The 15,718-nt window shown below is 38.5% G+C and overlaps 1 protein-coding gene and 1 non-coding gene across 2 annotated transcripts; both read right to left on the bottom strand.

Moving 5' to 3' along the window:
• Nucleotides 1–1,146: 1,146 nt before the first annotated feature.
• LOC130726120 (60S ribosomal protein L17-2-like) lies at nt 1,147–3,495 on the bottom strand. Its single transcript, XM_057577350.1, has 7 exons — nt 3,382–3,495; nt 3,252–3,288; nt 3,097–3,137; nt 1,807–2,037; nt 1,609–1,711; nt 1,458–1,525; nt 1,147–1,376 (listed from the first exon to the last, which is right to left on the bottom strand). The coding sequence occupies exons 1-7, from the start codon at nt 3,382–3,384 to the stop codon at nt 1,338–1,340; spliced, it is 522 nt and encodes a 173-aa protein (XP_057433333.1). The 5' UTR covers nt 3,385–3,495; the 3' UTR covers nt 1,147–1,337.
• Nucleotides 2,394–2,522, bottom strand: LOC130727132 (small nucleolar RNA snoR74). Its single transcript, XR_009015168.1, has one exon. It is a non-coding gene; the product is annotated as a small nucleolar RNA snoR74 (small nucleolar RNA).
• Nucleotides 3,496–15,718: the final 12,223 nt, after the last annotated feature.

The raw sequence follows: 15,718 nt of genomic DNA, 5'->3' as shown, positions 1-15,718 counted from the left end.
AAACATGGTAACTCTTTGGAAGCTAAACTGGTAGTGTTCATTGTCACGTTAAGAATATTCCTTTGGTGAGATTTGTTTTGTATTGTTTTACAATGGACTGCTGTGCATTTGAAAGAAAAAGAAAAATTGCGTAATTTTATGCATAATCGTTTAGATAAATTTTAATGAATAGTTGCAGTTCATTGTTAATTTGTTACCATTCTCAATTATTGCTTCTTTAGGTATCACCTATTATATATAACTATTCTGTACTTTTAAAAAAATGGGAAGAGAAATTTCTCAGTGTGAAAATGATGATAATTATTTTGGGACTGTTTTGGTAAAGAAATAAAAAATATAAAGGGTAATATAGGAAGAAAAAAGTTATAAATGGTTTTGTTCCGTCGTTATCCAAACAATGGAGTGGAAATTATGTTCCATGTGATTTTTGTTCCATTCCGTTCCACTTCATTCCATTCCATTATATTTCATTTCATTATGCTCCGTTATGTTCCATCAATCCAAACGAAGCCTTAGATAACAAAAATTAGAAAAGTATTTCTAACTGATTTCTTCACTAATTCAGGCCAGCTCTATAAAGAATTCTAGTCAAATTAAATTTCTAACTTAATATTCAACTTTTAATTTAAGTATAAACAATTCTCATGAAATTTAGATAAAGATAAAAATTTTGAAAATATATTCTAACTGATTTCTTTACGAACTCAGACCAGTTCAAAAACACTGATTTACACAGATATTGTCCTCATCCAAACTACAATACACAGTAAGTAACATAAGAACAATTACTATGATTTTAAATTTTTAAAACTATGGTCTCAGCTAAACAAGTAGCTTTTACAATAATCAATAATGTTACTTCAGGTTCTTCGAGGAAGTTCCAACTAGCACTAACCCAAAATGCAATGCTAGTTATTATTATAACAAACAGAACTCAAATGTTATAAACACTCACTTGAACACTAAGCACTCATTGATTAGTTAAAACCCTTCTGACCCACGCATAATTTCAACCAATGAACAAGTGTGTTAAAGGGTTGACGTGGCTGTTGATAGGACTATCGTGTTCTAATCAAAGGTGTTGCTAAAAGATTGATGCTAAACTAACGAAATAAATACCTGAGAGGAATTTCTCAAACACGCTAATGATAAAGAAAATATAATTTGAAACACAGTATGAAACAAAGCAGAGGTTTAAGCATTTTCTACGAACAGCTCATACAAATACAAATAATAAAGAAAAGTAGCAGCAAAACTATCCTCTTGATATAGTCTAGGAAAATGGGGCCTCAAGGCAATTCAGTTAAATAGCAAAATAAAATGCAGCACTCGTTTCACTAAGCCACCCTCTTGCTGGTTGCCAACTGGGCCTCAGGCTGCATAAGCAAACAAAGATTTAAGTATCAAAACAATAATAGAAAATGGAAATCAAAATAACAAATAGATGAATCAAATACCTCTTTCTTCACAGGCTCTTCCTTTTCAGATAGTATCAATTCAATGTGACAAGGAGATGACATATAAGCTACAAAATTACAAAAACACTCCATCAATAAAATAATAAAAGAACACTAATCAAACCAAAAATTTCCAGAGTTCAAAACATACGGTTGATTCTCCCATGTGCTCGGTATGTTCGGCGCCTTTGCTTCTGTGCCTGATTGACTTGGATATGAGAAATGTGGAGAGCATCAACATCCAAACCCTTAACCTGAAAGGAAGCAAATACAATTAAAATGAGTTTTATAAACAGCTAGCATAAAGTGGTCAGATGGCAAAACAAATATTAATGATAGGGGGGCATACTTCAGCATTGCTCTCAGCATTCTTGAGCAAATCTAGGATGAATTTAGCTGACTTGGCAGGCCAGCGTCCTTGTCCATTGGAGTGTCTGTTCTTAGCCTGGGCTGTCCTCCCAACACCACGGCAGAAGCGTCTGAATGGAATGGCCTGTTTGTGGGCCAGAACATCCTCCAAATACCTCTTGGCCTTAGCCAAGGGCAACTTACGGAGGGCATGCGCTGTTTCCCTAGTGTTCTGAAAGTAAAATTTAGAAGGCAAAATCTCAATACGTGTACTGTTCCATCATTAGTAAAACTTGATTGACAGAAAGAAACAGATATATAGCCCAACAATATTGGTTTCCCCATGTCAGCAACAGTTACAATGAAACTATGACTAGAAACCTAAAAGATTCATACACTTTTCAGACAAAAATAAACTCCTTTTAACCAAGGTAAAAATTAAGAAGAGAAAGAGTTAGGTCAGTTTATATTTCTTAATGAGATGCACTTGGACACTATACCAGATGATGACGATTGTGATATGCTCAATAGCAAAACTACAGAAACAGAACCGTGTCCATCAAATTTTTTAATGGATGTAAATGCAAAACATGTTCCATCATTTACTGAACCTTCAGCCACACAAAAAAAACAGAGGTTCACCCAATAACAATGATTATGATATCCCTGAAGGTTACGAGAGGACTGCTCACAGAGGCAACAGACCCCTGCTTTTTTCATCAGGTTTACTGTGACTTAATTTATTGTAATCTAAAAAGTAAGTTTTGGGATGGGCATAGTTTGGATTGTGTCCACCTCCAATCCAAACACTATTGTTCTCTCAACATCTTCACAGAAACACAATCACAATCAACTAAACAAATATTTCAAACAAATATGGTCTAAGGCCACTGCTTTTCTCATCATGTTCTCTCAAAACCCTAATTTTTTATCAAAAAAAGTTACCTATTCCATCAAACAACCCAAAGAAATGTAATTGAGAAGACAATCCCAAATTGAAAAAAAAAAACACAACAAAGGATAAACAAATTGCATTAACGTTTGAAGAAACAGGCCTGAGATCAAAAACATTTGAGAAGACAATCCCAAATTGAAAAAAAAAACACAACAAAGGATAAACAAATTGCATTAACGTTTGAAGAAACAGGCCTGAGATCAAAAACATAACTTCATGAACCACAAAAAATTCCAATGATAACACTGATACTCAATCTACCAACCCAGATGAAACTTAGCTACTGAATAATATTCTATGTTCAGGAAAAAATAAAAAATTAACAAGATTTAGTACCTTGAAATGAACTCTAAGGTCAGAGCCTCTGGCCTTGCAAGCTGCACATGAAAAATTAAGAAAAACAATGACTTAGATTGAGAGAAATTAAACAGAACAAGTTGCATCATGTGCAAAAACCAGAGAAATTAAGAGTGAAATAGGAATTGAATTACATTTGGTGGGATTGTCAGGCTCTCTTGAGTACTTCACCTGCGATGATATTGACAACAAACAAAATGGAAATGAGAAAACGAATCAGAACGAAGAAAGATGAAGGAAGAGAGAAAGATGTGAGAAGCGTACCATTGCGACGGCTTCTGGTGGCACCTGCACTGCAAACCAGAGGAAAAGGTATCGGAGTTTGGTTTATATAGTGGAGTTTAAAACCCTAGTTCGTTCTTCTTCTTTATTTATTCACCCACCGATGTAGTAACGAGGCCCGACCTGTATTGGGCTGATCCAAATGAGGGAAAAACAATAGGTTTTTTTTTTTTCACAACCCAAATTTATTATTTACACACTATACTTTTATTTTAAAATGATTATTCAAATAAAATGTACACACCTTTTTTCACATCTTAATAATAACTTTTATTTCTGATATTATCTCTACATCTTTATTCTTTTCGGTGATCTCAGTGTCCTCCTCAAATACTTAATTGCATTTTTTATCTCTCATCTCGCACAACTGTGTGGAAATTATCCCAATTTTTAAAGAATAAGCGGCCAGTGTCCTAAATGTTTTTGTCATGAGCGAAACTAGTCATTTCATTCAGTTTTATATGTTGAATAATAGAGAAATTGAATTGGCATTCATTAAGGGACAGACTTCCATATGCCACTTCTCTGAAGAGGCATGGGTGCCTCCCCTGTCTTAGCCATTGATTTATAATATTTTAATTGAATGGTCCGGATCAGTTGAGGTAAATAATTATGGCTTGGCCCTATAGACTATTCGAAGTATAATTTTGGCCCTATTACATTTCGTTATCCACGTAAATGGCTGCAAGGTTTCTCTACTCCAGTATAGACCCTTTGAGTTGTAATATCTTGAAACTAGTCCTAACTATATATACCCAAAACCAAGCAATTTCAATACTCTCGTTCTCCTACGATACCATGGAAGCTTGCCTTCTCTGAGTCTTTGGATAGCTCTTTTCCCTTCTATAAGATTAGTATTTGGTTCTCATACATATAACCGGCAGTAAATTCAGCTTACAGAGTTCAATATTTCTCCCCGTTTCGTAGATCTGGTAAACTTAACTTCCATTAAAATCACTACCCCGCAGATCTTGATCTAGTAAACTTCTTTGTCAAAGGTATTAGCACCAAGGCGACGCGTTTTGGGGTTCAGTCAGCGTCTCAGATCTGATTCGTGCACTACGAATCTGGGCCGCCTTTGAAAACGGAACCACGCATATCATATCGGAGCGGTTTTAGCGGGGCGGAGAGGTGCTATTCCTTCGGTTGTTTTGGCTATAAGAGGATGGGATCCCCCAAACTATTTCTTGTTACATTTTTAAAAATCTGGAAAAACTCTGGAAAATTTCCAGATTTTCCACGCCGGAGAAAACGAAGTTGTGCGGCCACGGCGGAGTGCATGCTTGAGAACAATGGACCACATTATTTTTTTGGTCAGCAGAATGGCCCACATATTAGCTCTATGGACCATAGATTGGGCCAGGTAAATGCACGACCTCATTCGTAATTGCTGAAACTAACAAGCACAAGCTAATGGGAAACAACAAAAACATTTCAAGTCTTGCCACAATTTGAATGGGCCAAGGTAATGCAAGCCCAATACTATGATTGGTAACATGGTCCATTAAATCTTGCAAACGCTCTAAAGGCCTAATAATGCGCCGTTTAATGGAACTCACTGCCCCATTCAGTGTACAAAAATAAATTTGGACCCAAGATACTACAAAAATTAAGATTAATATGGTATCACCAACCCACACATGTAACTTACACGATGCATTGGATAAAAAACAATAAAGATAAAATAGAAGATACATAGACTTACTGTTTGACGTTACCAAGTAGAGAGAGGAGCAAGCTACCCCTGCTGTTCACGTGCTATTTTTTATGCAGCTTTATGAATTGAAATGACATGTTTCTTTTCTCTTCGACTGACTTGACCATTTACTGACTTTGCCATTACAGCCAAAATAACGTGCCTGACTTGACTCATTGAGTCGGTTCACGTGGGCATTCTTGACTAACCCTTTCGATAGGAGCATGCTTTATGAATATATATATATATATATATATATATGAAATATTATAATTATTATAATTTTTAGGAGTAACAGAATATACCATCACCTGGTTCTATAGAAACAGATAAATAAATTAGAAATATAAGTTAGGTTCTGCGTTGTTCTTAATAGTTGAGCAGTATAGATCTGGATCAGACTTAAGCCACCACAAAAGAAACTAAACAAGGACATTAAAAATATTCAGAACTTAGTAACATGTCTGTAGTATGGCCAATATAGACTTACTGCCACACAGGGACTTACTGCCTTCAACGCCTCCGCTGCAGAGATGATCATAAGTCTGAATAGTAATAATCCTAGAAGGTTTTCAAAAGAGCTTTCATTTTAGTTTAGTTCAAAGTGTACTACCAGTCCAGATCCCGACCATAGTGCTTAATTATATAAGAACAGAACAGAGAAATAACTTATATCTAACATATTTAGCATGTTCCTACTTCCCCATCTGGCTCTGATACCAAGAGGGGGTCGAAAGCAGAAGGAGGGGGATGAGAAGAGGATTAAGAGAAGTAGGACGCCACCACGAAGGGGCTTCTTGCAGAAAAATAGATTGCAGAAATTAAAAACAGGAGGCTCAGCCTTCCATAAACAGAAAAATAAATCTTGAACAATTAAAACAGGAGGCTCAGCCTTCCATAAACAGAAAAATAAAACTTGAACAAGATATATATTACATAAACATAGATTACAAAACTGAAACTTAAAAACTGAAAAACTGAAACTTAAAAACAGAAAAGATTGAAAGAAAGGAAAACTGAAGGAGAACTTACAGAAGGAATTCTCTCAGTGTTTCTCTCTCTAAACTCTCTATCTAAGCTCTACCAAACTCTGATTAACAAGGTTCAGAATGAGCCTATTTAAAGAAAAGATTGGACACTGTTTGAATAGTTCCGGTTGAATAGTTCCGGTAGACGGTACTATTTGACTGGCACTATTTGCTACAGTAAAAAGTCAATTTTACTGTTGCTACAGTACAAAAATTGAATTATTACAGAACAAAATGATTACAAGACGACAAACTTAGCAGAAGTCATCATCATCTGATTCTGTGGTTTGGACAAAATCTGACGACCCAAGAGAGGATGGCTCGGAGACTTTGTGTTGAGGGGCCTTTGAAGATGAGGCCTGCTCAATTGGCTCCTTCAATAATTGAAGAGCAGATTGAAGATTTCTTAGCAAGTCTTCTTCTGTTGAAGCTCCTGCAAGGGCCGTTGTGATGTGGGCCTTTTGATTTAGCAAGAGGCTGGTTTGCGGACTTGCATGCTTGAGATATTTCTGATTGGTTTTGAACCATTGGCTCACATTTTCTTTGTGGGCTTTTGTCGCATCAAAGATTTTCCACCATTTGATGAGAGTCTGTTTGTAAAGGATTGGTTGGGTTTTGGTCTTAAGACCATAACGCCAAGAGAACACCCAAGAGAGGGAAAAGATTGTAAAAAAGTTTAAACAATCTGGATAATTGTTCAACTCTTTGTTCCAGTGTTTAATGAAGTGATTGTATCCCTCAAGAACTTCAGAGGGGAAAATTTCAGCTGTAGGTCCAAAGAAGCTCCACCATGAATGAAACCAATTTGGAAAAGAATATTTGTTGGTCCATTTAAAATAAATGAGCCAAGAATGTTTGAAACTTTTGTTTTGCAGACCAAGGATTATATTATCCCAAGCCCTGATATAGTCCCAATAATTAAAACCAACTGGGTCGAAATTCTGGGAGAACTTTTTGTAACTGTGTGGATTTGGTCCAAAGTCCTTGGGACGAAGGACACGGAGGATTTGTAGTGTAGAATGGGTAATTAGGGAATTATCATTTTTATCCCTAAAATGTTTGATTTCCACACTGTTTGTGTAAACCAAAATAAACTCATAGAATCTTTGGTTTTTGATTGGGTGAGTGGGATCAAGATGACTTGGGAAGAGCTTGGTACCAATTTTATTGGCCAGGTTAACTCCTCCAGAATTGTCCCACCATTCTGGTTCGATGAAGGTTTGGAATTTCATATCTGCTTTAGCCAAGTAACCTGAATTTGGGCTAGGTCGGGCAACTGGGCTAGGTTGGGCAACAACAACAGGTTTTTTCCCATCATAAGTTGCTAAGCTTCTGGTTCTATCAATAAAAGCTTGGAGGGATTGAATTTCTTGGTCATCATCTTTGTCGGCGATGCTGGCCCAAGATTTATTTGGAAGTTTGGTGAGGCCTTGAGGTATTTCATCTAAGCCTGCTTGTTTGAAGGCAAGGAGTGTTGGGATGGATAAAGCATAATCTGCTTTAGTTTGTTTTGGTTGGGAAGATTGGGTCTGAGCAGTGGGCTCAATTTTTTGGACAGTGGGTCCAGTTTGGTGAGCAGTGGGCTCAGATAAGATTAAAGGATCAGAGATTACAATACCTTTATTCCTTTCTCTGCTTTTGCCTCTTCCTCGTGAGGAGGAGGAGGAGGGGCCTCTGGAGGCCATGTTAGGTTCTTCCCTGCAAATATTCACGAGTAAGAAAATCAGGGAGAGAATTGTTAGATCCTTTTATATATTCAATATCGAAGTCAAAAACGCTTAAAATAGCTTGCCATCTGGCAAAGATATGTTTTGAAGCTAAGTTTTTGACATCTTTTTGTAAGATTTCTTTCGCAGATTTGCAGTCCACACGGACTAAGAATTTTTGATTAATCAAATCAGATTGAAATTTTGAAATAGATAAAACGATTGCTAAAACTTCTTTTTTGACAGTAGAATAATTCTGCTGAGCAGGATTCCAATGTTTTGAAGTAAAAGCAATAATTTGTTCCTTGTCAAAAACCTTTTGTTTCAAAATACCACCAAAGCCAATATCAGAGGCATCAGTTTCAATCATTTTGAAAGCTTGAGGATTAGGGAGATAAAGACAAGGGAGATTCTTGACACGAAGTTTGATTTGTTTGACCACATTGGTATGAATATCGGACCAAGGTGGAGGATCCTTCTTGAGTCTATCATGAAGGGGTTTGATTATGGTACTGAGTTGAGGACAGAAGTCCGCAACATAATTGAGACAACCCAGGAATCTTTGTAGTTGGGTTTTGTCAATGATTTGATCAGGGAATTTATCCGTGAACTCGATGGCTCTATTGATAGGAATGATGGTTCCTTGGTGGATGTTGTGACCAAGGAATCTGATTTTGGTTTGGAACAAACTGACCTTTGTCTTGGATACAGCCAAGCCATTCCTTTTGATTACAGAGATGAACGTATTGAGATGTTTGAAATGTTGATCTAAAGTTTGGGAAAAGATTAGAACATCGTCAATGTAGACAATAGTGAATTTGGAATAAGGATTGAAGATTTCGTTCATAATCCTTTTGAATTCAGATGGGGCGTTCTTTAGCCCTAAAGGCATAACGTTCCACTCATACTGCCCAAAAGGAACAGTAAAAGCAGTTTTATACCTATCCTTCTCTTGCAATTGGATTTGCCAGAATCCAGATTTCATGTCGAATTTTGAAAAGACCTTAGCATCATGCAGTCTGGCTAAGAGATCTTTCTTGTTGGGGATAGGATATCTAATCCAACAAAGGGCTTGATTGAGAGGTTTGTAGTTAATAACCAGCCTAGGGGTTCCCCGTTCTATCTCAGCTTGTTTGTTGACATAGAAGGCTGCACAGGACCAAGGGCTCTTACTCCTGCGAATAAGTTTCTTTTCAAGGAGATCATTGATTTCCTTTTGGCAGAAATGAAGAAGTTCTTCATTCATTTGAATAGGCTTAGCCTTGGTTGGAATCTGTTTGTCTGAAAAATCTTTTTCATAAGGAAGTTCCACCATATGGCTCCTCCTTTCCCAAAAAGCGTTGGGTAGATCAGAACAGATGCTGGATTAAATATTTTCCAAAATATTCTCAATCCTTGATTTAACAGAAGGTTGTTGCAATTGATCCTCAATGGTTCTGTAAGAGATTTCTTCCTTGAGGAAGTTGATCTGCTTCTCCTTGTAGGATATGACGTTCAAAGTCTTAACTATGGGAGGTTCAGAGAATTTGAACAAGATAGGCTGTCCAAGATGCTGAACAGTGATGCCGTTTTCGTCAGTATTATAGGGGAAGAGCTTCTTAATGAAAGGGGTCCCTATAATGATTTTTTGACTCAAATTTCTGACTAACAGAAATGGAGTTTCGATTTCAAGACTACCATTTTTGATGATAGCTGAGGGGATTTTATACTTGATCTTTAGTCTAGATCCTTCAGCAGCGCTGAGCTTCTCAGTAGTTTTCTCAAAATATCTGGTGGGAATGAGTCCCTCCGAGATACAACTGGAATCTGCCCCTGTGTCAAAGAGGGCAGGGATTTCGAGAATAAAATCTCCTATGAGGATTTTGACATGGATGAAGAATTTCTGAATGGTGACCTGGTTAATATTTTCCAGAAAGTCTTCGCAATTGTTGTTAGGAGCAGGATTGGAATCAGGTACAGAAGAATCATCTTCCTCATAATTTCTAGTCAGTTTTTCCAAGATAAGCTGCTGACTATTTTGGATTTGTTTGAGACTTTTAACCTCAGTCTTGAGGGAATTGACTTCAGATTGAAGGTCTTGGATAGTGACGGGTTTGACCGTAGATTTCTCAAGACGCTTGAAAGTATCTCTAAGATTGAATTTATTGGTGATTATAGGACTTTTGGGAGGCCTATCTTCAAGAGTAGATCTGAGGCGTTCCAAATAGATTTTCTTTTCCTCAGGATCAGGGATAGAATTAATGGCCCTGAAGAGAAGATCTTGTTCATTGGTCAAAGTGTTGATGGACAAGGTATTGACGGAGGATGATGATTGAGAATCATCATTCTGAATTTGATTTAGGTCTTTAGAGACCTCAGAATCCGAAGGATTAGATTCTTCTTCATCAGAAGTTTGAATGAGGAGATTGTTGATCTTGTCCTCGATCTCAGGTTCAAGATGAAGCTCAGAGATTCTCCTTTTGAGTCTGCAATACCTGCTAATATGGCCCGGCTTGCCGCAGTTGTAGCAGGTAACATCTTTTCCTTGAGAGGGTCTAGTCTCAGGAGGGTTCTTTGGAATTTGCGAAGATTGGGGTTTTGATCTAGGCTTGGGTTTCCTATGATCATTCCTGCTAGATCTCTTTCTCCATTGTTGTTTGGGAGGAGGATCATGCTTTCTGGGTTTAGGTTTCTTGGGACAACCTTGAATTCCGAATTGTTCGCAGAAAGTACCCAAATCCCTGCGATTCTGAGACTTCTCCTTAGTGAGTTGCTGTTGGATTTTGTCATCCTGACAGATTTTGAGAGCAACTCTTTGAATGATAGCTATGAGCTGTCCATAACTAAGGGTGTGATATGGGATTTCTCCCCCCGGATTTTGGCTTCTAAGTTTCTCACGAACTTTGTCGCCAAAAGATTTAGGAAGACCGGCCAGGAATTTCTCTTTCCAGAAGGCTTGTTGGCTGTCTTCACGGGTGTAAACCCTGGTCAGGAAGGTATCCTTATACCATCTGAAATCACCCAAAGATTTGCACTTAAGATTGGACAAAAGATCACCAGATCTGTCCTTGATGAGGGAAGGATCTCCAACAAAATGTTGGGCTATGGTAAAGATTAAGGAGTTGACAGCATCAGAGATGAATTTGCCATCTTCCATGATAGGATTACCTTCATCAGTCTTGACAGCGGTCAAGATCTGATCCTTCTCGTCTTGAGTGAGATAATTATCCCACCAACCTTTGAGCTGGCCACAGAAACCAGCAACCAAGACTTCAACGATAAGAGATTCAGGACAATTGTTGGCGGTAACATAGGCAGTGGCTACCATAGTCATATTTTGGAGGATTTTGGTGATGCCATACTCGTTTTCACCATCAATATTCCATTCATAGACATTGTTGGCACTGAAGCTTTTGAAGTTTGAAGATTCTTCTAAAAGAAGATCAGGAGCAGTAGCTCTAGGATAGTAGAGCTTGATTTCTTTTCTCCACTGATTCTTAGAATTGTGAATGACAGTATTGACCGGAATACTTTTGATAGATTGAACGTCAGACTTCATAGATTGAATATCAGAATCAGACTCAACCTTACCATCTTCAATATTATTTAAAGAAGTAGAGGTATTACGAGTAGAAGTACGAGTTTTTGGAGGAGGAGGAGGAGGAGCAGTAATAGTGGGATTAGAAACTGCTTCCGGAGTAGGTTCCGGAGTCTCAGGAGGTTCCGGTGTCTCAGGAATAACTTGTTTGAGAAGCTGAAGTTGCTCTACCACCTTTTGGAGGAGCTCATTGTCAGATTCCTTTTTTGCTCGAAGAGTTTGAGCCGAGTGTCTGGAACGGCTACTGATTTGAAAAGGTTTGAAAAGAGGTTTTTCAAGTTGACATCCTTTAGGGATATCAAGATTAGAAGAGGAAGGTTCAATCTTGACCTTTTCTTTTCCTTTCCTGGAAGAGGAATCCTGCACTTGGGATTCTCTAAGAATTTGAAGATACTTATTGGTATAATTGGATTGTTCCATGAGGTCTTTGATGTCTTTACCAGTGACATCACCTTCTTCTTTCCTAGTCTTGAAGGGAGAAGCTAGGACAGGTGTAGATTGAGCTCCTTTAAGAAGGAAAGGAGTTTTAGGCGGCAGGTTAGAAAGGGTTTCTTTTCCATCCTTATGCTGCCATTTAACCATGTCAATTTGGAAGGGGTAAGATTTCTAATTCTTGTTGGCATAATCTTGAAACCATTCAAAAAAGAAGATGTTTTGCTGGGTTTTCTCAAGGAACCCATAGAATTTTTCTTGGATCTTCTTTCTCTTTTCACCCATAGAATTTTACTTCACATCAGGATAAGTCTTATTCTATATCTCTAAACTCTGAGTGAATTCAGTTTAATGTTTAAGAATTGTTCATCAAAAATCTTAGTTTTGTCATCATCAAAAAGGGGGAGAATGTAAGATCAAGTTTTGATCTAGTAGTACAACTCTATGTTTTGACGATTACATGTTAACCTTTTGATATGAACAATTGTGGTACTCTAACGTGTTTTTCTGAGTGTGCTATTTACAGGCTCTGACCTCAACTCAATCTCACACAAATCAGAAGCACTGTGTATAAAGAGCAACCCAAGCAACGCTTTCGCATTCACCATGTTCAGTATGAACAGTGGAAAAGCTTCAGAAGTTCTGAAGTTATACAAACTCTGATGTGGACTCAGTCACTAGAAGCTCTGAAGATCCAGAAAGTCTGATAACCAAGAAACACTGAAGGCTCAGATATTCTGATGGTGTAGAAGACTCTGAAGATCCAGAAGCTGATTAGTGAAATTCTGTTGTCCAGAAGCAAGATACTCTGAAGACCATGTTCTTCCCTCTGAGTTCAGAATCAGAAGAAATAATGGTCAGAGGATCTGGGCTTTCCCTCTGACTCTGATCAACCGGCTTCACAAGTTCCAATATGAAGTATTCCCCTGATCAGAAGTCTCCTAGGTTTAAAGGTCAAGTCGCTATCCAAGTACAAAAGCAACTGTACCTTCCTGACGACCTACCTAACAGTCTCAGACACAGCAGAAGCTGGATTTTCCAGAACTGCCCTCCAACGGTAGCATTTTCCATGCAACGCTCAACCCTAATCCTTGGAGTATATAAAGAGGCTGAAGACTGAAAGAAGCGGCTAGAAGCATTCACATACGCGCAAGACAAACTTAAATTCTTCTAAGCTTTCTTTCATCTGAAATTCATTGAGTTTACTATTAGCTTTTTAGAAGCAAATCTCTTGTAAACAATTCTTTGATAAACAGTTTGTTTAGTTCCTTTAGGAGATCAAGGCTGATCGGATCCTAGAGAAGACTAAGAGAGTGAATCTTAGTGTGAGCTAAGTCAGTGTAATTGTTAGTCACTTGTAGGTTTCAAGTGCAGTTGTAACTCTTACCTGATTAGTGGATTGCCTTCATTCTAAGAAGGAAGAAATCACCTTAACGGGTGGACTGGAGTAGCTTGAGTGATTTATCAAGTGAACCAGGATAAAATCCTTGTGTGCTTTTCTATCTCTTATCTTTAGCACTTAAGCTCTCGAAAGATTTGTCAAAATCTTTAAGGTGGAAGTTTTATACTGAAAACGTTATTCAAACCCCCCCCTTTCTACCGTTTTTCATACCTTCAATTGGTATCAGAGCGCAAGTTCTGATTACCACACCTAACAGTGTTCAGTGATCCGGGCCGGTGTGAAAAACAATGGCTGCCACCACCAGTGAAACTCAAAGAGATGGTTACAATGCAAAGCCTCCTATGTTCGACGGTCAAAGGTTCGAATATTGGAAAGATAGACTGGAAAGTTTCTTTCTGGGTTTCGATGCAGATCTCTGGGATATTATTGTGGATGGCTACGAGCGTCCAGTTGATGCAGATGGCAAGAAGATCCCAAGGTCAGAGATGACTGCAGATCAAAAGAAGCTGTACTCACAACATCACAAAGCAAGAGCAATTCTTCTAAGTGCTATTTCCGATGAAGAGTACCAGAAGATTACAGATCGTGAGTTTGCGAAAGGCATTTTCGAATCTCTGAAGATGTCTCATGAAGGAAACAAGAAAGTCAAAGAATCAAAGGCATTGTCTTTGATCCAAAATTATGAATCCTTCATCATGGAGCCAAATGAGTCCATTGAAGAAATGTTCTCCAGATTTCAGTTGCTTGTAGCTGGCATACGACCTCTCAACAAGAGCTACACAACAAAATATCATGTCATAAGGGTCATCAGGTGTCTTCCTGAAAGTTGGATGCCTTTGGTGACTTCAATAGAGCTCACGAGAGACGTTGAGAATATGAGTTTAGAAGAACTCATCAGCATTTTGAAATGCCATGAGCTGAAGCGCTCAGAGATGCAAGATCTGAGGAAAAAGTCCATAGCCTTGAAGTCTAAATCTGAAAAGGCTAAGGTTGAGAAGTCAAAAGCTCTTCAAGCTGAAGAAGAGGAATCTGAAGAAGCATCAGAAGATTCTGATGAAGATGAGCTGACTCTGATCTCCAAGAGACTCAATCGCATCTGGAAGCACAGGCAGAGCAAATACAAAGGCTCTGGAAAGGCAAAAGGAAAGTCTGAATCCTCAGGTCAGAAGAAGTCCTCACTTAAGGAAGTCACATGCTTTGAGTGCAAAGAATCAGGGCACTACAAAAGTGACTGTCCAAAATTGAAGAAGGACAAGAAGCCAAAGAAGCACTTCAAGACAAAGAAGAGTCTGATGGTGACATTTGATGAATCAGAGTCAGAGGATGTTGACTCTGATGGTGAAGTCCAAGGACTCATGGCTATTGTCAAAGACAAGGAAGCAGAGTCAAAGGGAGCTGTTGACTCTGACTCAGAATCAGAAGGAAATCCTAACTCAGACGATGAAAATGAGATATCCTTGATAGCTCCACTGAAACACCAATCATGGTATCTGGACAGTGGATGCTCGCGTCACATGACGGGAGAAAGGCGTATGTTCCGAGAGCTGAAACTTAAGCTTGGAGGCGAAGTTGGCTTTGGAGGAAATGAAAAGGGTAAAATTGTTGGTACTGGTACTATTTGTGTAGATAGTAGTCCATGCATTGATAATGTGTTATTGGTAGACGGCTTAACACATAACTTATTGTCTATAAGCCAATTAGCTGACAAGGGTTATGATGTTATATTCAATCAAAAGTCCTGCCGGGCTGTAAGTCAAATCGATGGCTCTGTTCTGTTTAACAGCAAGAGGAAGAACAACATTTATAAGATCAGATTATCTGAGTTGGAGGCTCAGAATGTGAAGTGCCTTCTGTCTGTTAATGAAGAGCAGTGGGTATGGCATAGACGGTTAGGGCATGCCAGTATGAGAAAGATTTCTCAGCTGAGCAAGCTAAACCTTGTCAGGGGCTTACCCAATCTGAAGTTCGCTTCAGACGCTCTTTGTGAAGCATGTCAGAAAGGCAAATTCACAAAAGTCCCTTTCAAGGAAAAGAATGTTGTCTCAACCTCAAGGCCGTTAGAACTTCTGCATATCGACCTTTTTGGACCAGTGAAAACTGAGTCTATAGGTGGCAAGAGATATGGGATGATTATCGTTGATGACTATAGCCGCTGGACATGGGTAAAGTTTCTAACCCGCAAGGATGAGTCTCATGCTGTGTTCTCTACCTTCATTGCTCAAGTGCAAAACGAGAAGGCTTGTAGGATTGTGCGTGTCAGAAGTGACCACGGTGGAGAGTTTGAGAATGACAAATTTGAGAGTCTGTTTGATTCCTATGGAATTGCACATGATTTCTCTTGTCCCAGAACTCCTCAACAAAATGGTGTTGTTGAGAGGAAGAACAAAACTCTTCAGGAGATGGCTAGAACCATGCTCCAAGAAACTGGCATGGCTAAGCACTTTTGGGCAGAGGCAGTAAATACAGCATGTTACATTC

The sequence above is a fragment of the Lotus japonicus genome, chromosome 6 (genome assembly GCF_012489685.1).
Source record: "Lotus japonicus ecotype B-129 chromosome 6, LjGifu_v1.2".
In the NCBI taxonomy this organism is placed as follows: Eukaryota; Viridiplantae; Streptophyta; class Magnoliopsida; order Fabales; family Fabaceae; genus Lotus; species Lotus japonicus.
Note: the sequence above shows the minus strand (reverse complement) of the source record. Positions and strands in the feature narration are given on the sequence as shown.

Excerpts from the sequence above, each read along its gene's own strand:
- LOC130726120 (XM_057577350.1), bottom strand. Across the intron at positions 3,138-3,251 it reads GCCTGACAATCCCACCAAAT|CTTGCAAGGCCAGAGGCTCT; the intron begins GTAATTCAATTC and ends TTTCATGTGCAG. Across the intron at positions 2,038-3,096 it reads ACCTTAGAGTTCATTTCAAG|AACACTAGGGAAACAGCGCA; the intron begins GTACTAAATCTT and ends TTTTACTTTCAG.